The sequence below is a fragment of the Harpia harpyja genome, chromosome 7, assembly GCF_026419915.1.
Source record: "Harpia harpyja isolate bHarHar1 chromosome 7, bHarHar1 primary haplotype, whole genome shotgun sequence".
Classification (NCBI taxonomy): domain Eukaryota; kingdom Metazoa; phylum Chordata; class Aves; order Accipitriformes; family Accipitridae; genus Harpia; species Harpia harpyja.
Genome location: NC_068946.1, coordinates 27,327,846 through 27,351,748, shown reverse-complemented (window position 1 = coordinate 27,351,748; position 23,903 = coordinate 27,327,846). Strand labels below are relative to the sequence as shown.

General features: G+C 44.9%; 1 protein-coding gene across 14 annotated transcripts in view; it reads right to left on the bottom strand.

Annotated features, from left to right (window-relative positions):
- The window catches only part of PLEKHM3 (pleckstrin homology domain containing M3), a 129,518-nt gene that overhangs the window by 93,095 nt on the left and 12,520 nt on the right, over nt 1–23,903 (bottom strand). For all 14 annotated transcript variants that reach the window (XR_008236065.1, XR_008236066.1, XR_008236067.1 and 11 more), the window contains one exon: nt 11,710–12,645. Coding sequence is in view for 11 of the 14 variants with exons in the window: in XM_052793172.1 (XP_052649132.1) it covers nt 11,710–12,645 (936 nt within the window). In the remaining 3 variants the exon portion in view is untranslated. The remainder of the gene's footprint in view (nt 1–11,709; nt 12,646–23,903) is intronic.

The following is a 23,903-nucleotide window of genomic DNA, read 5'->3' as shown; positions in this document are numbered from 1 at the left end:
TAGTATTTTCTAGTTCAATGTGTTTGGACCAGCTGATGAAGTACTAGTGGTAAAGCTGTGTCTGAATGAGACTGAAGTCTCCTAACTCAATGCCATTGAAACCTTCATAAACATTCCGCACTAGCCAACACTTACTCGTCTGGAGGATGAGGATGGGACAGGACACACTGATTTCACCTAACTGCCACTGTGCACTCCCTGCCACTCCACAGGCTGCTAGTTTGTCTTAATGCTTAAACTGCTATCCATTAGACTGAAGACAAGAATAAGCTAAACTCCAATTTGAATTGCCATCACCCTAAACTAAAACATTTGCAGTTTAGAAGTCACCATTTGAAGGCCTGATTTCTTGCAACCTCCTAGAGCCAGACACTCATTCCAGTCCGCGGAGAGTTTCCTCAGGAGAGGAACGACAAAGCACAAAAGTGCTGGGGGGGGCTTCCCTCCTCCTCCCTATGTCCAGACCATAAGAACTGAAGGTCTCTGGGGTGAGGAGTGTCTCAGCAAGCAATCTTGGATGCCTTTCCCTTCAGGAAGGGTAGTTTTATAAGGCGGAAAAAGTAGAAGAACTTCCCACCCAAGCAGCATGCATGCATTGCTTTCTCCCTTATTCCAGCCCTTCTCTGAGCCCACGTTTGTTTCCTTGTTCCTCAGAAACACATTTTTACAGAGTATTTATCATTCCTCTTCATATTCTCAAGTAAATCATATTCTGCAAAGCTACATAACAGTTGTAAGGTCAGGGTATTTTAGATGAGAATATGGCACTGGCACCTACCTTACATTTTCCCTTACCTTACAAGCTTTGCTGTTTGAAAATCACCATCTATCTTTCCCATTCCTATCTGTTGTGATTCATAATGATGGCTATTTCTACAGTCCTTTCAAATCAAGTTATCAAAGCACTGATTCTCTTTGATGTTATGCAGTTCAAAGTGATGTAGTGTGACAAACATATTTCTGTGGCATAGACCACTTATGCTACTTTGTTTTTCTAAGATGGGAAAAAATAAAGCAAGAGTGAGAGAGAAAGAAGAGGAGGATAGAATAGCTTGTGGCTTAATGCCCTTGGAAATCCTGCACCTGGACATTCAGGTACATAAACCTGCCATCATGTTTACCAGAAGCAAAGCTAGTACTGATTCCTGGCTTTAAACTCTTGAGCACCCCTCCATATCTGAGCAAGATAGTCAGATGTAACTGACCACCTCAGAGATTGGTAACACAACTCAACAAACAGTTTAGGGTGGAAGAAGGACCATTTCATGTTTGCAGAGAAAATACTGACTTGCCTATAGCTAGAGAAAGCACCTTCCACAGGATGGGGGAAAAAGCAGCATAACTCTCACCAAGCCTCTATCACCTATTTCTAATGCTCACACAGAATATTATCCATATAACATCTGTACAAAGGTCTGGAAAACCCTAAGCCTAGAGCAAAGAGAATACTGTGATATTTACTATTACTCCAAATCACCCCTACCTAAAGGATGTTACAGAGTAAGCTACAGAGGGAAGAAGTATAGCTGTAGGTATACTGTTAGCAAAGTGAGGGAAGGAGTAATCCCAAACCTTTCATCACAGAAAATATAACAAAACAGCCTTGGAATCAGCAAAGAAAATAGGGGTTAGAAAAAAATAGCAGCAAGAAAGTGCTGCTGGGCACAGATGAACCTCTCTCAACAACATGTCTGTGAGCAGAGCAGGAGTATCAATATCAAGAGGCTCATCTCCAAGTGCTAAGACTTTGGGAAGAAACAAGTACAGGAAGATCAGGTTTAAAAAGTTGTAACAAGTCTCTCTCTTTGACTTAAGGTAGTGGTGAGGATAGTATGGAGGAGGAATCCAAGACACTTGAATACAATTCCTCTCCTGCATAGTGTGGAAAACACCATTTCTGCCACTTTCAGGGTGTTGCATACTCTTATGGTCAAGGAAGACACACACAACTACTCTTTTTATCCAGATACCTTTTTCTTTAATCTTTTAGCAAGATTTAGCAAGAAAAGCTCCACACTGAAACAGAGAAAGTGGAAGACCAATCTAGAATTAAATACACAACTGTTTTCCTTATGCAATAAAGTTCCCTGCTTAGTATCAGGAAAAAGCAACTCCCCCATGATTGTGTACCATAATTAAATCTGTGACAGATTAGCTTAGAAGCTAATTCATTTAGAAACAACATACAATATGAAGAAAAGAAAATGACCCACAGACTTCAAAAGGCTTTCAGCTTGATAAAGCCATAAAGCAGACTAAGCAGGAGCACAGAAAAAAAAAATTCAGTGTTAGATCAGGCATACAACATTGCTCTAGCTGCTCAGCACAAACAGAAAGAGAAGGTGAGAATTACTTCAGCTGCTGGCCTCATGTTTCTGTGCATCTATTCCACAATTCACTCCACCATGGGGAAAACTCAAGCTCACAAGGAAGACACACTAACAATCCAGCTCAGTTCTCCCTCATGCCTACACAGGTTTAAATTTGCATTATACTTTGTCCTTTTCCCAGCACTACTTTTTTCCAAAGCAATTCTCTTCCTAAAGAAACAATCAAAAACTCATAAACCTCCAAGCAAAGTCTGACACTTTACTCACCTTGCCTATTTTTTTGTGAGCTGCTTATGGACTTAAAAAAAAAAATTAAAAAAAAAACCCAAAACCAAAACCAACAAAACTGTAACAGATTAAAGGCAGAAAATTTTCCCCGTTGAAGCCACGTGGGTTTGACCCTATCCAGTTACAAGTAACTAAGCAACATATAAATCCCACATTATTTATGTCAGCAACATACAAATCCCACTTTAATTATAGTCTAGATCAGCTTCTCCAGAAGTAAGGAAGGGTTCACTAGCCCCCAACTCCCAGACTCTTTTTTTTTTTTTTTTAAATAGACTCCAAAGGATGGACCAACCATTCTGAGCCAATGGAAACCTTGACTATTAGCTGGAGCTCAGGACTAAGCCCTAAATTAACAGCCTTCCCATCTTCATTAGTGCCATTTGAAGATACAATGCATAGCCCTGTCTTTCCTATTTCACACAATCCAGCTCAGCTAACTTAGCCTACCCAGTCTAGGCTTGCTGACTACAGGCTCTAGCCTGGGCTGGGAAAAGAGGGCACTCCAGAAAGTGACCCATCCCATCCTACTAGTGACCCATCCCATCCTACTCACAGGCACGCTGCCGCAGAGCATCTCTCCCAGGCAGATGAGAGGAATCATCCCCTAGGTACCCAGGCTTTCTTCCAATCAGTGAAGACTGGATTAGCATAGACATCCAATATTTAGACTGCCAGGAGTAGGTGAAGTAAACAACACCCTTTACATCAGTCATGCTGAACACACAGAGCTGTGACCCTCTCCAAGAAGATGAACAATCAAGAAAAAAAAAAATCACTGGTGGAAACAAGCCAGGTGATAGCATATAAACACACACACAACATACTTATCCTTTGTAGAAGATAGCATACAAGCATGCTGCAGGTTACACAGCTAAATTCTGCCTTCCCAATAAAACTAATAGTAGTTAAGCCTGCAAATGGAACACTGAAAAAACATAAATGTCAAAGTGTAAGCTTGCACTTTGTATATATAAGTCAAGAACAACATTTCATCAATAATCAGGACCAAAAAATACTAGCTGTGTGTCAAATGGCTGCAACAAAACTATACTTTTGGAAACTAGCTTTTTCTTTGCTTGGATTTCCCCACTTGAATTTCACCAGAACATAGGTTCTTTTACCTTTAGTGTCAAATGCTGAGAAGGGCTGAGATGCCATTCTTCCCAGAGAACTTGCTCTGAGGGAATTACAAACAGCTATGAAGACATGCTTCACCTACAGTTATAGTTTGTGAATCCTTCAACGCATGGCCAGTTTGCATTCTCCTAGAGCATCCTTTCAACTCCTTTCTCCCCATTCCCAGGACAACAGCTCTGAGGAAGAATATACCATACACCTCAAGCTAATTTGTTATTCTTTCCCCCATGCCCTTATAGGATTATTCTCTGCAGTATCTGGCACTTTGCTGAGACTGTGAAGCACTGCCTGACAGAAGGGAATGGGAGCTCCCATGGAATGACTTATTGGCAGGATTCAGTAATTCACCAACTCTTTAGTCAGGGATGGGAACTGAACACACTCTCTGGGCCAGCTCTTGAAGTCTGCCAGCTAGGAGTAAGTAGATAATTTGAGCATAATTAATAATGGTATTCCCATTCCTACAGTTGATTACACTCATGCTTGGTTTTATATACTGAGAAGGTAAACAAGAGAACAGAGCAAAGAGCAGGCCAGCCATTTGTGTGATCAGAGCAAACACTGGTGCCAGCATCCCAAGCGGTGGCCAGGTCATTTAGCAAAAAGAGTCTCTACTTCACTCAGTTTTCATTTCTGCTCTGCAGTTAGTTTGAAGACCACTTACCCTTGCACTGCTCACTCATTTGCTTACACTGAAGGCTACCTGGTTTGCTATGTTTCATTTCTTTGATACAGCAGCTATTAACACACCTAGAAATAATCAGCTCTATTTCTGTTTGAATACACAGCTGATTTTGTACCTCCTTTTAACATGAGGAACAACCGTGCAGTAAGTGTGGTTATATATTTTTTGCCAATGCTATTTGGCTGAATTTCTTCTTGGTCACACATCACTACCACAGCACTACCTTGGGCATATGCACTATTCAGGTTTACGCAGCACAGGTACATATTAGAGTCTATTGACATTGCAGAAGGCCAGACTCTGAACCTGAAACCTTCCCACCAGTTGGCCTGTGGTTTGTTCTGTAACTTCTTTTACATTCCTCTGATCTGATACACATGTATTAGTTTTGCCAATAATACAGTGCTTTGGCACGTGACAGAAGGAGGGGACCCCTGCCAACACACACACAAATGCCCTAGTTCTGCAGTAGTGGACCTAAAGCAGCCATTTTCCTTCTATATTTGTCCCTCAAGGCTGCACACCTGCGTGGACGCTCTGGCACCAAGCAAACACACAGTGCACGTCGCAGGTTTTTGCCAGAGCAGCATTAAAAGGGACTCCCTATGATGCCAGCTCCTGTGAAACCTCTAAGATTCCCACATCTTTGCAACCTCTTCTCCTCTGTCAAATTTTGTTACAACAGTCAGGTAAATTCAAATCTTACGGGGCAGGGCTAAAACTGTGAGCAAACAGCATTATAACATAAGCTTTGTTTTCTTAGGAAACTAAATTAACAGTCATGTCCCAAACCAGCTCAGGGATCTGGTATAAACTGCAACTGCAGCAATGGTGGTGTGCGGATATACCCTGCCTGTGCCTTTCTGTGAAGGCAAGGCCTTTATTAGCAAAAGCTGGCTTGACTGATTTAAAAGATGCTAGCCCAACAAATAAAGCTGTCTCTTGTAATGCAATTCATGAGGAACCTCTGGGTTCTCCAGAGAAGAACTGGGTGTGTATTTGTGTGTGTGTTTGCGTGTGTTGGGAGTTTTCGGGTCTGAAAACACTTTCTTTTGTCCAGATGTAGCTTCTTCCATCGCAACAAAGGTGAGACTTGGACATTTAGACTCCCCATTTCTGGCACTCTCTTCTTTAAACTTCATGCCAGAAGATTCAAGACTGGCTTCACACAATAAATGGACCAAAAAAATCCCTGAGCAACCAAGAGTTCTTTGGGGGCAGTGGAACCAATACTTAGCACCCACAAGCCAGGAAGAAACAAGGCATAGCCAAGGACAAACACAGAGCCTAAGCTGAGAGTAGAGACATGCTCGCACACAGCAGAATTGAGCTCATAACAGCAAAAGAAATAAGCACAAATATTTTATTTGTGATGGAAAAAAAAGAAAAAAAAAAGAACATACTGAAAATCTGCAGAGTTGTTCAGAGAGGCAGATTAGAGCAATGGAGTCACCTATCCCCATACAGGCAGCACAGGCACCCTTTAAGCCTGCCAGGAGGAATATGTAGATTCATCAGCCAAGACATTTGTACCAGCTGTTCCACCTGCAGGGCTGAGGCAAAGAAGTCAGTAAAACACCAGCTGAGGGTTGCAAAGTGCACATCAGGGTGCAGGACAGGCACTGAACTGGCCAAGTACTCGTCTAAACTGCCCTTCTGGGCAGCAGCAGGCCAACTCCAAACCAAGTCCTATGAAGAGGAAAATCTCACTCTGAGAAGGTACCAGCCAAATCCCAGGAAGATGAAGGACCTAACTTCTACCAGCTTAGACAAAGCTAGTAGTTTTCACTGCCATTTCCTCTAGTCAAGCCATCTTAAAACTGGATTGAAGAGCTCACTCACCTTACTGCTGAAGATTAAATGGCTTCTGTGATCATAACTGATCACTGATAATAGGTTTAATCAACTCAAGCAAGTAAAAGAGATACCATGCGGTATCTTCTAATCTTTCCTCAAGCCAGAGCTGTCACATGGCAAAGCACTGTGGACCAGCAGCCTTATGTTTTGAAACACATAGGTCCACTGCAAATTAAGTACTCCTTGCTACACAAATTCAAGTCACCCTTGTCTGGAAACCTTCCCCCCACTCCTCCCAACAAGTCAGTGGCCTTGTTTAGACATGGTGTATTTTCCAAATACTAATTTAGACATGGACAATGCTTTTTCTGCTCAGCTGGTTTTGGCTAGCAAAGAATAAGAGTTTAGAAATACCACTGTTAGCAGTGGAAGTTTTACTTTTGAATCAATAGAAATAGGGCCTGAAAGTCACATACAAGACTGGAAGACTGGTCTAAAGTGAAGATATTTCAACAATAAAACCTTTACAGCGTAAAACACATTCTCAGGGGATTTTACAGAGTCTCAAATACAGGGAAGGCAAAAAGCTGCTGAAGTCTTGGAACAAAGAGATCAATCGAAATGAAACCAAGCACAAAATATATACAGCACCTAGAAAGCACAATCCTAAAAGCCCTGGACAGGCAAGAACAATTGTTATTTGGGACTAAAAATGTGACAAGAGCACTGACAACCTTCCAAAGGACCTTCTGGTATTTTACTATTGTGCTACATTTGCTAAGATTTGTCCCCTAGTATTTTTATTTCAGTGACATGCTACAAATAGGTGCTGGGTGTGATGACAGTTCACAAAGTATTTGCTAAATTCAAGGAAGCAGCACCCATGCTTTTCAACTATCTGGATTTGAGAAGTTTCAACCATATGGCTTTTTGAGAAGTTGAACAAAGTCAACATCACACCTGGCTATTTTTTTTTCCTTTTTTTTTTTTAAATCACAAGCTATTAGGAAAATACTTACTTGGGGGGGGTGGGGTGGGGCGACTTTACTTTTACTGCACTAGGGCCTGGTTTCAGACCAGTGGGGTGAGCTAGAGCAGAGGCTGCACGAGCTGGGCATATTGCACTACACTGTCCCCCATCTACACACATGATCGCAGCACTAGAGGCAGAATGACTCCTTGAAAGCCAACAGCTTTCCACCTGCTGCTCAATTCGACATGGCTGCAAGCTCAGGAAATAGCCCATTTTCGAACCTTGGCTTCTCTGCACCTAGCGTTCAGCTTAGCCAGCTGAGTCAGAGGAGCCCTAATAGCAGTATTTATCCTTTTGGCAAGTAAGGAGACATGGAGAAAGCAGGGAGGAAAAGACAGAAGACACCCCAGAAGAGGAGCAAGTAAAGCCACACAGACAAATAAAAGGGTGTAGAGTACATTTTGCAGAAGGCAGAAACTCCCACACTCATTAGGACTTGCGGTCTAAGCAACAAGACCTGGCAGGCACAACTGACTTCTCTGAAAAAATGTTTGTTTTAATAAAGGGCAGGGAGAGAAAAAAAAAGGTCAAAAGGAAGAGAGACATCAAAAGAACAGGAGCTATGCAAAAACAGGAGGTAAGGGCAGAGGCCGTTTGTCTTCCCCATCTATGGAAACCTGAAGGCACATGCCAAGGGAATAGCAATAGTGAAGGGCAGCTGAGGACATTTGCTCCTTACAGACCTCCAGGTGGGTTCCTCCAGGAGAAATGCCTGCCTTTCCCCAGGAGCCCATAGATGGCCCAACAGGGAGACAAGACAGCCACTGAAGAACTCACAACCAGCTACCACTGTCCACAACATGCTGCACTTGCCAAACACATGCTTTGGTGGAAGCCACCTCATCCCAAATTTGTAACATAAACCATTTGGGGATTTCTCTTGAATCCAGGTGAAATAAAGACATAAAAAATAATAATGCACACACAGTCCAACAGATCATCCTAACATGATGCATGTCTCTCATTTTCTACATATTAAAGAACAAATCATAAAACCTGATATTTACCAGCTTGGACTTGTAACCAACTTTCGCTTCATATCCATCTGAAGACAAGGGGTAGGTCCCTCCAAAGTCTCATCTGAGCAGACTGACACTCACAAATGCCACTCTTGCTCAGAGCCCCAAACACTTCCCACAGGAACACTGATGTACCCCAGCAACAGGGCAAGATCAAGCCTGCAGTTATATGAATATGCAAAGGACCGAGGAGGCTGCCATTCCAGTGCCAGCAGTTTCTAGTTAACCCCACATTCGAAAATGTATTGCTGTTCCAAACCAAAAATATAAATAATGGCAGCAAAGGTAAAAGTGTTTATTAAAAACCATGCCTCTCCACTGTTAATTAGTGGCCTATTTGTTCATTTTGGTAAATTGTGAGAAATAATGCCCTGCCCTCTGCAGTTAAGACTGCAGTTAGAAATGTGGGGAAAAGCTTTTGTATCTGCTAATCAAGCAAAAGAAAACTTTTCAAGCTGCCCTTCTGACCCCAGTGTATCAACAGTTTGTTGCTCCTGCCCCATGACTACATCTGACACCACCGCCCTGGCTTGTATCACGAGTTGAAAAGTGCTAGTCAGACTCCAAGATAAACTTGTCAATAGCGAGGCACAGACATTCGCATTCTTCCCTACCTGCTTGTAAGTATCAGCTGTTTGTCTGGGAGCAGTCCCTTGAAAAGCTTTTACTGAGGGAGAAAAGGAAAGGGGGATGCAGAGGGCATTTCAAACAGAAAAAAATCGGGGAGGGGAACCCCACAAAGACTGCAAAGAGAAAATTAAAAAAAAAACCCTGTCCCCATCAGGTCCTCCCAACAACCTTCTTTATCAGAGGTTCATTGTCAATCAATTAGCCAAGGCAGCAGGGGTCTGTAGGAAGGGGGGTAGCTCGAGAGACAATGGTCTGCCCTGTTGTATTACTATTTAATCACTTTTCCTAAATAAATAAAGCAGCCCTGAGGTGCTGTCATGTCAAGGGAATTTATAACAAAAAAACCCTTCATTTATCATTGGTCATTACTTTTCCTTCCCTCCCACCCCTGCAGGACTAGAGAGGGTTATTACTGTAGCCTTAAGTTCCATCTTTGTGTTGCTTGCCTTTGATTCCCACTCGGACCTTGCCACTTTCTGGCACTAATTTGTCAGGCCGAACAAAGGAGGGATTTGTACCTCCTGTAAGGTCTCAATTAGGAAAGGCTTCTGCTGTATTATGTGCCATTGGGACAGGACACAAAGACGGTAATTACAGGAATTTGCACTAAATGGCTGAAGAATTCACAGCAAAACTTTTCTTCCTCCCCCCTCCTCATCCTTTTGCAAGCTTACCCCTCCCAGCAGCCCTGGGGAAAACCTCTGAATGCCTGCAAGCTGTAATTACCAACAGCAGGCCCCTTAGGTTAAACAGCAGCCCATGCCGGGGAACACCGCAAACAGCCTGCTTGGAGCAAGGTACAAGGAGAGAGTCTCAGCTTGCTGGTGTGCCTCCAAAGTCTCCTCAGCACAAACTTTTCTGAGCCAGACAAGTTTCCCCAGCTTCTCCCAGTTATAATTACAATTATTCATTTCTTTGCCCTGTGGTAACAGCTACAAGTGCCAGCCATGGAAAAGACTCCATGCAACCCTGACACAGTCAGAGCACCTTATTTCTGTGGGCAATACACGAGTGAGTGCAGATGAATCGTCCCATGTTTTGGAGAGGAAATCCACCCTCTCCCACAGAAAAGTCTGCTCCTGTACTGCCTAATGCAAGACTAAAACCTATTTCACGTTGGAGACATGCATTTTGTTGCCATCCCAGGGCCTGATCCTACTTTTGAGGAGGTCATTGGAAATGCTCACTTGAAACTCTCCCGGACCTCAGTCAGACGATGAAGCAAAATCACAAAATTTTCCTCTACTGAGCTTTGAATTAAAAGAAATGAGGACAAAGTAATAAAGTTCTAATGTCATCTGGGACATTATCTAAAAAATGAGGCTGTTAATTGTGCTGTCTTCTTGAGTTTCACAAGGCTGCCTGCTGGCTAACACACTGGGCTGGATCCATCCCAGGGATACTTATTTGACCCATTCCCAAAGTCTCCCTGCAGTTTTCAATCTCACAACTACCCTTAAAGGTAAGACATGACCATTGTCGAATAGTGTTCAGGTAATCAGAGTTATCATAGGACCCAGGCACCTTCAGTTTCAGTAGTCTGGCACATAATTACTCCCAGAAAAAAATCGACATGAAGTCACACAGAGTTTGTGGCCAAGAACAGAACTGAATTCAGGCAGAAGCCCAAATATCGTGACCAAATCATTAGCTGCAGTGAGTCCAACCTTCACGATGCTCTGGCTGCCAGGTGGGTGCCTGTGGAGAAGTGAGCAGGAACAGCACCCATGGGTGACTACCAGAGAGGGACAAACCCTGCTGCACCTGCAGCCAGTTCTGAGGGTAACCCAGTACTTCTGGGGCTCAGGTCTCCCCTGGAAGGGATTCAGGCCAGCCAGCAGGTCCTGGGCCCATACCGACCCATGTGTGGTTCCAGAGCAACAGGAGACCTCCACATCAGACCCCCACCCCAGAGCAGAGCGGGGAAGAGGCAGGACCCTCACAGATCCCATAACAAAAGAGGAAAACCCTCCAGAAAAGCTGTTTCTGATACAGCTGACAATTTCTAAGTGAGCATAACTAAAGCAGCCAGAGAGTATAGTTTAGGCGCAAGGTACCCAAATTTGCTCCACAAAGGTGCCTGTGCTAAAGTACAAGGACAATGAATTGCATTCACATGGGTCCTCTCTATGTTTCACTTCATTCCTGAACTGAATAAAATCACGATCTTGCCTAGGACTAGAGTCAGCAGTCAAATGAACTAAAATTTAAAATTAGATGCGGAGGCTTAAGGACATGTTTTCACCCGTGCCTCAAGGGAAGAACTGAGCAGATGAGCTCATGCCTAAACCTCAGTGCTAGAACACACATCACCAAATGACGGTGTTTCGGGGAAGCATATATGCTTTGAGGAGTCTCCCCAGAAGGCCCAGAGCCGAAACCGAGTTCCAAAAACGACTTGGAGGTGACACAGTAATAAAAGGAAACAAAAGTGCTCAAAGTTGGAAAGTTGCATCATATCCAGAATTCAAATCCCTTTGATTCTTGACCACCTTTCCAGTGTCCTGAATCAAGAAAACAGCTCAGCCACCCTGTAAGGCAGGCCTGGCTCACATATGTACAGGTTCTAATGTTTCAGCACTGCTCATCAAATGCAGGTGAATCCCGGAATATCCCATAGGCTTCTCTCCACATTTTACAGAGAGCAAAGAAAGGCTAACACACTGAAGCGTCTACAGCCATAGTGAGAGGCAGGGAACGACTGTGTGTTGCTAAAACACACACATGCTCTTCCAAGTTATTTTCTCTTCCTGCAGAAGGGGCAGATGCTGCAGCCTGGTTGCTTACCTGCACACTTGAAGCTCTGAACTGTGAGCCCTCTCTCTAGAGACAGCGTGGTCAGGATGCTCAGGAAACTGGTGGTCACAGACTGGCGCTTGCTCTTTCTAACATTGTTTCCAAAGGGCCGATCTCCAGGTTTGCTCCTAAGCGTGACCTGTGGGTTCTGAGTTAAACTTCTAGTAGCATTGGCTGCTGCTCTCAGTGCCTCCATCCACTCTTGGGCCCTCTGACGGGTCTCTGCACGCAAGCGGAGGACATCTTGAGGAAAAATGACCTGAAAGCAAGAGTCACAGCCATCCTGAGTATCTGTCTGGACCAACAGGCACACATCAACATTGTAGCTCAGCAGCGGATCTTCATCAAGCCTACCCGGTTGGAATGCCATGAGATAAGACCTGTTCAAGACAAAAGTAAATGCCTTCCAGTTATTCTGGACAGTTAACCTGTAAAGAGTCCCTGATTTGAGAATATTTTGGTACTCTTTAGTGTTTTCAGTCAAATTCATGGATAGGAAGAGCTCCATAGGCTTCTCTAACAATCCATTGGTTTGAGAAAGGTCACTGTTATTTTCAGGCTTTGGCACATTCTCCAGTTTCTCCTGCTGTCTCGTGAAAGCAGGCACAGAAGCACGCACCACTTCCCAGAGTTTCTGTCCCCAGTCCAAAGCCTCCCATGAGGACTCTGCCTTCAGCTGTAGCTGCGAGTTGTCTGACAGGACAGCATCCACCACCTTGGTTTCGATGCAACCAGTAACAGTGACCCTTTGAAAATGCATGAGTGGATACACGGTGGGAAGAGTCTGGTTGCCACTGCTGTCCAAGCAATACAGGTACAGTTTGTATGGGGAGAGCTCAGCGTAACAGGTTTGCCAGTAGCTGTCATTGTCTCTTCTAATTTCTAAGTATCCTTTCTTCAGAATATTTGGGAACATTGACTTGTGTTCTGGAGGAAACAAAATGAGAACGTTACCATTAATTCTTTTTAAATAATCGTTTCAAATTGCTACGTCATTCCAGCTTATACATCTCTCCTACCCATACATGATATATGTGGAGGATAGGGTCACAGAAATAGCCTTCACCCAATAGGTTATAATTATCAAACACAAGCACTGACTCTACCTTTGAGCCAACAAGAATACTGCACTTTTTTACCCAGAGGTACCAAACACTTTACAAAAAGGGGACAGGGAAACAGAGGGACAGGAAACAAAGCAATTTTCCTGAGATTATCCAGGAGAATAGTGACAGAGCAACAAAACACTTGCAAGTCTCCCAGAACCTTGTCCAGAAGAGTACAGTATTATCAAGTAATCTATTGCCAACTAAAATAGATTTTGACTGTGCTGGTTTTAGCTGGGATTGAGTTAATTTTCTTCATAGTAGCTAGTATGGGGCTATGGTTTGGATTTGTGCTGGAAACAGTGTTGATAATGCCGAGATGTTTTCGTTATTGCTGAGCAGTGCTTACACAGAGCCAAGGCTTCTCACACCACCCCACCAGTGAGTAGGCTGGGGGTGCACAAGAAGTTGGGAGGGGACACAGCTGGGACAGCTGACCCCAACTGATCAAAGGGATATTCCATACCATATGATGTCATGCTCAGCATGTAAAGCTGGGGGAAGAAGGAAGGGGGGGGGACGTTCAGTGTGATGGCGTTTGTCTTCCCAAGAAACTGTTATGCGTGATGGAGCCCTGCTTTCCTGGAGATGGCTGAACACCTGCCTGCTGATGGGAAGTAGTGAATGAATTCCTTGTTTCGCTTTGTTTGCGTGCACGGCTTTTGCTTTACCTAGTAAACTGCCTTTATCTCAGCCCACGAGTTTTCTCACTTTTACCCTTCTGATTCTCTCCCCCATCCCACTGTGAGGGAGGTGAGTGAGCAGCTGTGGGGTGCTTAATTGCCAGCTGGGGTTAAACCACGACAGACAGAGAAGCACATGCAAATTAAAACACCTTCCCCTCCTACCCCCTCTTTCCCAGGCTCAACTTCATGCTTTCACACACAACCCCTCTACCTCCCCCCGTCCCAAGCAGCACAGGGGGAAGGGGAATGGGAGGTCGTAGTCAGTTCCACTCTGCTGCTCCTTCCTCCTCACACTTTTCCCCTGCTGCAACATGGGTCCTCTCCATGGGCTGCAGTCCTTCAGGATAAACCTGCTCCTGCATGAGCTCTCCATGGCCACAGTTCCTTCAGGAAACCTCCACCTTCTCCAGCATGGGGTGCCGCATGTGGCTGCAGGGAGACACCTGCTCCACCACAGTCTCCCCAGGGGCTGCAGGGGAATCCCTGCCCCAGCACCTGCAGCACCTTCTCCTCTGACCCTGGACTGCTCCTCATGCTTTTTTCCCCTCACTCCTCACACCCTGGTGCAGCGCTTTGCCCTTTCTGAAAGGCACTCTGCCAGAGAGGCCCCACCTGTGGCTGATGGGCACACCTGTGCCCTGCGGTGGGGCCACCGGAACCGGCTGGAACTGGCTGGAACAGCCCCACTGCCAGCACCCGGGCACTGCACCTGGCACCCGGACTTACCCAGGACACGGGGAATGGAGAACTGTGCCCAACGACAGCAGTTTCTTACCACATTTCATCACGACCCGGGACCAGAACATTTTGCACAGCTCTGTTCATGAGAGAGGAGCTTTGCTCATTTACGAGAATCAGGCTCAGGACCAGCAGACATGACCAAAAATGAAAAGTAAAGGCTGCCCAGACCCAAAGATGTGTATCTAAGCGCCTCAGCACTTCAGGTGCTTCGGAACCAACCCTTTCACAAACCTCAGCCCAAGGCGAAGTCAAGGTGAATTTTCTTTGTCCCCAGAAAACCAGCCATACATGAGTCACTCCGGGCACCAAAGTGATACGAATGTAAAAGGAATTATCTAAAGCATTTCTGAGTTTTTAAAAAAGGTTTCCATGTAAAATTTGTTCCAATCTGATTTGCACCACTTCAGCCACCACTAATACACGCCGATGTTGTATTTTCACCTTGGGCTGGACATGTGGCTCTATGCAATTTCTGTTGGTCCCTGTATAAATTCAGTGGCATTCACTGTTACGCTCTAACACCAACTTTAACACTTGGCACCCCCAAAACAACCCATCCCTGAGGAACAAATTCTTGCTCCCATTTGACTTCTGCCTCACCTTTCCAGTAAGGGTACCTGTGATGGGTCTTGACTTACAAACAGTGGCAGAATTAACAGACACCAGTGAAGAAGTTTCTGCCTCCAGTTGTCCATCTCCCTTGGAGACTGCTACTCCTGATGCAGGAGCAAGGTAGCCACCTGGGAACAGCTCCTCATCCACTGCCTGGCACAATTAGATCAAAACATAATCAGTGCCAGTTGACCTTAACATGCAGCGTTACAAACCGCAGCAACACAGGAGCTGTTTCACTCGTGGTTTCTGCCCTCGGGCTGACAACCTTTGGAAGAGGGGTAGGGTAGATGGCTAGCGATATTTTCAGCGTCTCAGCTTAACCAGTTACCACTCATGATAAGAGGCCACGTTCTAACAAGTTTTAGACGTGATCACCTCCAAGCATACCTAGGATGTCTTCAACACAGAGCTAAGAGAACAGAAGCGTCTGGGCTTGATGAAGCTTGGAAACAAAGAGCCAAAGATGAGCCTGTATAGAAGTTACTGCATCCCCATCCGTACTGGGCTTCCCAGCTAACATGGCCAGGATTGCTGGCCAAGCTGCCCTCACCACCACGGGCTAAGGGGTGAGTCTGTCTATCCTCCCAGGGGTACAAGGAGAGTCAGGGACTATGAGTATTTGAGGGACTTAGTTACTGTCCAAGGGGCTTCTGATACCAACTGGTGAGAAAGCAGAACTTGGGCTGTAACCTACAGTCTAAGGAGATGCTCCTGTCCTGGCTGAAAGCATTGCTGCGGTTGGCTGCGAGAGGTTCACGTATGGGCAGGAGGAGGATTCAGGACAGCAACAGTGTAAAAGCTTTGGCTAGCCCTTTAGTGAAGGCCAGCTTTAAGGATTTGTAAGGATTAAGTGGGCAAGTTTCAGTTAAACTTAATGAACATATTTGCGAATTAATTGTTTGATATACTTCATGTGAGCATGCAAACCTCATGGGAGTTAAAAAATGGGGGAAGGATGCTACCTCCCATCCACACTAACAAAAAGGACGCACTTAGGTTTCACCTTGCCAGCTCAGCCTCAGTTTCCCCATGTCACTCACATACTCAGAATGGAGTCTGCATTTAACACCATGTTCAAAGCACTCTACCTACAAAGATTTCCTGCATATATTACTAAAATCATAACAGCAATTAAAAAACTGCTGCTTCGGCACTAGGTCTGAAAAGGTGGAAAAGAAATCAATATAACTATACCTTGCAGACAAATCAGGTATTCAAGAGTATTTCACCTAAATATGAAAACTGAAAGCCTAATCTGAAACTCAAAATGGTAGAGAAAAAGCACACTTTCATAGCCCAAATGGATCGATACACGTGCATGCACACACACTAAAAGAGAACCAGTTTTGTTCACCGTACATCTCTGGCCCTGACATTCATTAGTATTTCTGCGCTAACTCAAAAGCCATTAATTTCTCTGAAACCCACACTAATCCCTTTGTAGTGCAGATAATGGGCAGCCATTCTAGAGTCATCTTCCCTTTCTATTAATCCAATCAGGGAGTCAGCGCTTCTGCAGCTCCAACTGCAATCTCTCTCGCTTCCATCAAGTACAGATGACAGTTCAAGCTTCTCCATAATAAGACAACTCATAACCTTCCCCCAGCCACCCCTCCTTCATCTGCACACAGGTTTGCTTGTCCTTTGTTGAGTTAGAGAAAGCCTATCTCTCCCTGCCTTTCACAGAGGCACCCCCCTCTCCCTCCTTCGCCCCACTCCTTCCCTTCAAGCTCCCGTGAATCGGCTCTACTGGCTCTCGCTCTAACTGGGACAGAACCAGCAGCCAACTTGATTAAAATTCAAATGTCTCGTATTGTTTAGGTCAGGGCAATAGATGCTGGCAGAGACAGGCTGAATCCATATGCTACGCATACATGCACACCTTACAACCCTCTGCTCCTTTATCTCCTCGACATGCAGTGAGCCAGATAATACCTTTCCACTCAGAGAGCAAATGCTACCATCTCTCTCTCCATCCACCTTCCAAACAGAAACTGCATCTCTTTTCCTCCCTACAGAGACAGAGAGAGTAAATTGAGGAAGAGTAAAAAAAGGAAAATAATCACAGTAAATGGCCCACGCCTGAGCCATTTGGAGTTATAATTTCAAGGCAAGAGGAGGAAGAAGGCAGAGGGAAACAAAGACAGACTCAGCAGCTGGGGACAGGGCAGTATCTTCCTCAGTGCCTCTTCTCTCCTTTGGGAACTGCCCACTTGTCCCAGCTAGGTACCCTGCACCAAGCACACACCTACCCCTCTCCACACTTGGGGGCAGTTGGTGCAACCAGCACCACAGGAGAGGGAGCCCAAATGTTGTCTCAGCATGTCCAGAAGATATATGCTCCTGAAAAACTGACTGTACTTGTGTCCCTGTTGGTATGGCAGGAAAACTTGCCCTGTTTTCCACCACTGAGGTATTTCTGATGACAGTAATACCAAGTAATTTGGGAAAGTGCAGAAGCAGAGATGCCTAGTTTCTGAGAGGTTTGTCTCTTGAGGTGGCTCTCCTCTCTGGATTCTCTAATGCTTAGTGAGAGATGAGCATAAGTTACAGAGTTTTTGTCAATAGTCCTCCTCTCTGATTTCCATAAAACTTAGCAGACACCTTTGGGACCTAAAATGCTCTCAAATTGGGTCACCTGCTTGGTGGGGTTTGCCAGATCAGGGACAAACTGTGCCTCAGCCAGTGTGACTTAGATCCACAATGTCCACTCCCCTCCTACTTGAAAGTACAGTCTTTTCTTCCCACCTAGTTTACCATCTGGGTCTGCAGGTGTATCTCTTTCAGGCAAGTCTATCTGATTCCACTTGGTCCTGAAATAATGGCACTGATATTTAGCTACAAATTTCCAGCAGATGGCTGTCCTGGAGCCAAATCTGGCTGCTTCTCCCAATGCCACCTCTTTTGAAGGGACTGCTACAGCAATGGGACTTGTAACAAGGCAGCAGTTTGCATTAATTCATATAAAGAAACAGCATCTCTCCCCAGAAGGGCATTCACTCTTTTTCATTTTCCTTAGGCTTATGGAAAGCAAAACCTGCTTTGAGAATGTTGAAATGGCAAACTCTTAATTTTAGATTTATGCACTGCTAGTGAGGTTGGCTTAGCTGTTCACCAAAAATAAGCTCCTCACTGAATGAGCTGCCTAAACAGATGGATAAAGAACCTGAACAAATTATTCTTTATGTCTTTCCCTTCAGGTGTGGCATTGTATGAGAAACTTAAGAGAAATTCTGCTGAAGTCTATAGGATCCCGGCTGCCCAGCCACTCCATCCAATCCTTTTTGCTCCTCTGCAGCAAGTCAAACACTTGCATAGTGTTTGCTGAGCAGACCACCAGCACCCTGTGCATACTGACACAATGTCTGTGCCAAGGGGCAGTAGAGAAGGAGGTTGGATTCAAAGTAGAAGACCAACCCCGAACAGGACTCAACTCTGGCAAAGACAGAAGTATAATGAGTTGAAAGCCATGGTTACCTACTACCAGCTAGGAGATGCATAAAACAGCAGCACTTGCAAAAGAAGTGAGAATATCAAATGAAGATGGATTTGCTGGGTTTTTTTATAAATTCACTCAGTTCAGCTTTAAAAAGAAGGAAGAAAGGATATAAAGTGAGTGTCAAAGCTACGAAAACAGGGCCAGTTCATATTAGGAGAGTTAGCTGACACCACTAAGGGAATGATAGCAACTAACCTGAAAATTCAGTTATGAAAGTCATCACAACATCACTGGAAGCAATCAGCACTGCCCCAGGAGATGAAAACTGTTCATTAGCTTTATGGAGTGTTGTAACTCCACAGCAAAAATCTCCATAAAGAATAACCCTCCCAACCAGAACAGCTTCATGACCAAACTCATCAGTGCTGTTTACTGTAATCCTCCTGCACTGTGAATTTATCCACTGTATGTGAGCCCCTCCCATTGCCTCCCACCGCACTCCCCTCTCCATCAGTCTGCACCCTCTCACAGCTTCCCAAGCAAGGGAGTGGAGTAGGTCACATTTCCCTCCACTCAAGGCAGCTGCCCAGCCTAGCCCCCTCTGCTGCCACTGCTTTCTGCCAGCCCCCCATGGCCCTTCCAGCTCGGAGGGTGCCCAAGCCCAAGGAGCAATCAGGAGTGAGCCTGCAGGGAACAAGTGCTGCACTCTCCGAATTATGCAGGGGGGTTAGTGGGGAAGTATCATCCAGCAAGGCAGGTGATCCAAATTATACTCCCATTTGATACTGGGCAAAGTGCCTCACCTCTCTGTCCCCACTCACCTTCCCTACCCTTACTGTGTGGTGTATTTAAGCTGTAATCTCCTGGGAGAAGGGGCTATCTCTTGCTAGATGCACCACAACAGTCCCTGGCACTTATGGACCCTGCAGTGGATCACATTCTATTTTAAACAGCATTTTTGCCTCCTCAAATCTTGAAAGGCCCCAAATCTCTGCAGTACAGCTACCTTTTTCTTGACTACCTTTTAATGCTGAAAATAAATTGGCCACAGGGGGGGCATCAGTTCTCCAACTGGCTTGATACCTCTGGGATTATTTCCAAGTGGTTTGAGGCTTCCTGCTCTCCAGAGGGGAAGGTGCAGAAGTGTTTCTGCACATCCGCCTCTCAGATGGCAGGACCATTATCTTCTGCAGAACACCACAGACTTATAATGTTCTGCCATCCCAGTGGCAATTAATGGCCTATTGGTCTGCCCTGGCTGCATAGCTTCTACATACCACAGACAAAAAGACAGTGCTACAGGGGTGTTTTGCAAAATCACAAATGGCAATTATGCTTCAGAAACCTCCCTGGGTCAGAAGCTAGGCTTTACCTGGCCAACACCGGAGGGGAAGTGTGAAGGCTGCATGTCATACCTCCAATATTTCGCACCTCTCAGGACCTCTGGCCATCCCCACCTCTGCAGCAGCTCACATACCTGCCACACCTCCTCCTGCCAGCTAGCTGCCTTTGCAGCTCCTCCCTGAGCAGGACAGCAACAGCAGCAACTGATGGCACTGCTGCCTGCTGCTCTGTGACCCACTACCACAAACCTGCTGAGCACACTAAGTACCACTAAATGCTGCATGAGCCAACATCAGAGAGCCAGCACCAGCCACCACTACTGCTGCCAAAGGTGAGGATACCTGGCAAACAAAGAAAACACCCCGACATAAAGTCAGTGTGGTCACTAGAATAAGAGAAAGCAGCACTGTAAAATGACTCCTCAGAACTCAAGGATCACCCCCCCGTCCCCAACCTGTGAACCAGTGGTGTGTTGCTCATGAATACAGATTCAGATGTCTTACCTCTACAAAAACACACTAGAAAAGTATGTAATATGTACAAGAGCTATATGAAGAGGGGCCCAAGCCTCTCTTGAAACATCCCCTGCACAAAATCTGAGTACAAAATCATATCTTCAAAGTGTCCCAAACGATGGCTAGGCTCCCAACCAGATTAAAAAAGCAATGTGAAGGGGCAGGGAAGGTTATTTTTTTAAACCAGTCAGTCAAAAGAAGGAGGGGAAATCCTGGCCTCAATCAGACACACTAGATTTTAGGCCTGTTGGCCAGTTTTAAGGCAGTCACCTTTCTCTGATACGTCTATTTTGCCATGCCACAATGCTGCAAACACCCCGCAGGCTCTGCTTCCTGACAAAATATACTGCCAAAATCAATGGGGCTGGCTGAATACCTCCATAGCTGCTTGTTGGAGAGGGGCACAAGGCACCAGCCTTCTGCAGTAAGGACAGTTTGTCAGTGTGCAGGTGCTCAGCACAATGACAGCTCTGGAGTTCCCCAAGCTCACAGGCATGGCAGGCAAGAAAACCAGCTACCCTGGAAAAGTACTATAGCACCCACACTCCCGGGAGTGGCTGTGTTTGAATAAAAACATCCCATGACTATCAAAGGTAACTGCTCACACATTGTGTTTTAATGATCTAAGCAAGCTTTCACTGGATACTACAGAAGCAGCATTCTCCCTGTGTTTGCCAGGCCACATGTCCAGAAATAAAAAAGCCTGCCTTGAATTTGCTTACAACTTCCGTCTTTGCTAGCTCCACTTACCTCTTGACACTGCTTTGTAGCACAGAGTTCATTTCTAGTACACTAGCTGTTTTGCCAGCAGGCCTAAGGAGATACTGCCCCAAAAGGCACAGCTTCTTTTCAGAACCTTTTCTTTCACAGCACATGGAAAGGATCCAGTTTCATTTTATTTGTATTATAAAAAAGCAAGCAGCAGGAACAGATAAGCTCATAGTAATAAATATACTATGAAGATAAGGGAAAAAAAAATGTGAAGAGTTAATCTATGCAGCAACTCGGCCAGCCTCGGAGGACTGGGAGACCTCTGCAGGCTCCAGAGGGAAGTCTTTTACCACAACGAGGACTGACAGGAGTGGCTGAAGTTGCTCTCAGAATATCATATGCATTCCTTTAATCCGTATTAAAGCCCTGGAAAGGGATGTCTCCACAGGCTGCGGCCACTATGACCCCTTCAACCAATGCAGCAGCTTTTAGCCAACCTTAAAATACATTTTTCAGTCCTTTGTGGAGAATAACTACCAGTCCCAGATACACGTATCAGCAACACCTGCTTTCTTGATTTTGCTTTTCTCTTTTCAGCTCAGCTCACAGTAGCACCAACCTCTATGGCAGGCTCTCTTGTAAACACAGAAGGAAGAAATACCATCGCTACCTTCTAAAACCTGCAGAGCAGCTGAACAGAACAGGTTAAGAGAAACAGGTTAAAAGAGTGCATTTTTAGAGCACAGAAATTCTCCTTCCTTAAAGAAGGTACCCCTGCTTTCAAACATCCCATGCAGAAAGGCTCTTGGAGGGCACACAGCAAACACTGACAAATGCCTTGCACCTTTGCAAAAAGCAATAGGAAAAGTATGGGCTGAGCACCTTAGAGGTACTGACTGCTACTATAGGGGGGCTATAGGTGAGTACTGGGAGAGGTTCTTCAGCCACTCTTACTAATCCATTTCCTTCCCTTGCTGAGTTTCTTCTGTAAAAACCCATTTTGAAGAGACCTATGCTTCTGGCAGCACTGAGCACAGCAATGGGACTTTTTCCTGGTACCATAGAGAAACTGTGGAACAGATGGGCTACAAGATACCGAGCACCATTGCAGAGAGTCTAAAAGCAAGAGTTTTCTTCATGGAAATCTGTCAATTTCTGTTTTTCTGAAGAGTGCCGATATTGCTATGCTTCACAAAACTACTTTACAGATGTGAGGTCTTTACAGTTATAATTCACAACTACAAACTGTTTAACATGAAATCATAACCATAAAGAGTACATCACACTAACACAGTTTGTTCACTTTTTCTGTATGGAGAAAAACTTCATTGGATTAACTGCATTTAAACAGCGTAAGTGCCTGCTGCGGGGCTGGGAAGAGTACAACTGCACTCCACTGCTACTACCAAAGCAGCACGCCTTGGGTACACACTGTGATGGGGTGACTGTATCCTGGACACAACCGAACTTAAGGAATCCCACAGTTATATCCACCTGTACAAAGAGCGCGTTTCTTGTCTTTTCTCTTCCTCTCATGGTTATATCACAGAAGGTTTTTTATCAAGCTGTTCTAGACACTGTTTTGAAGTCCTACTATAGACTTGACTCTGGATACAGCAAGGCCCTTTTAGGGCTTCCAGAGGGTTGGTGCATCTCCCTGGGGTCTGTCATCTCCAAGCAAAGTGGACTGGAACAGCTGAAGTGGGAGCCACAGACGAAGGAGGACAACATTGCAGACAGCCCGGCTTCTGAAATCACAGAGACTCTCACCCAGGAGCAGGGGAGAGACTGAAGTATGCGGTCCCTGACTTCAGAAGCAATGGCGTCCCACCACTGCAGTTCCTAATAAAATTTCTTTGTCTGCCAGAAGAGGAAAAAAACCCTATGTCGTCGTTTCCATTTTTCATTTTGCTACCTTTTATGAACAGTGGCATCACACTGTCTTGCATCTGTGTGTAAGGGAGAGGGGAATGTAATTTGCTTCACCCCAGACAGAGATGCAATGCATTAGGGTGCACCCCAACGTACTTTGCAGTTGCCTGAGCCCTGGGCAGACAGAAGGGAGATCAGTTTGGCCTCAGACTCTGCTGCTCAGCTGGATTGGTGACTTGCTTCTTGCAAACTGGGGATCCAGTGGCAGTTTGAAACAACTCTCTCTGAGTAAGTACATGAACAGGTCTTTAAATACAGAATGGCTTAGGTATTTCTTATAGGAGAACCCCTTCTTTTTCTGAGGGCTGCATGAGGAAATTGGGCCAAAAAGATTAAGCTTAAAACACTATCAGGAACAGGTATTGGCCTTTAATAGCTAGATTTTAATGGTGTTTCTGTGGGCGTAAAAAGGTGTTACATGTTAAGTTAAACCCATGAGATGCCCAGGATACAGCTGACAGAAACTGAGAGCTCTGTCTCCAGGCTTCTGGGTGCATTCCTGTTCTGCATCCCTTCCACGGGAAGGACACAGAACAGAGACCCCACTCTATGGGAAGCAACGTATCTCCCTAAACAAAAGTAACAGCAGGTATACTTGCCTTTGTCAACCAAGAGCACCATTCTTTAGGATATAGCAACTATGTCACAATGTAACACAATAACCTACAGGTTTGTGTATGTATATATACATACATATATATACCTACATATATATATTTATATATGCACACATCCACAAACACAAACATTAAGGCATCTGCTTTTCATGCTCCAAAATAGCTGACTTATCTGGAAAACCTAATCCAAAAGCCTTGTTTTAACCCTAAACAAGCTACCTATTCATAACTGGAGTCATTCCACCATACACAAACATGCAGGCTTTCACAACCCTTTGATTATTAGAGTCATAGAATGGTTTGGGTTGGAAGGGACCTTAAAGATCATCTGTTTCCATTTTTTAATTCCTTTGTTAATTCCTGCTTTTATTTAGATTATAAAATCTTTGTGGCACTAGCTGCTTTTCTTTTTCATAAGTGCCCAGTCCACTTCTGGCATCTACAAAATAAATCATGGAGATGGAGACACTGGGTCAGTG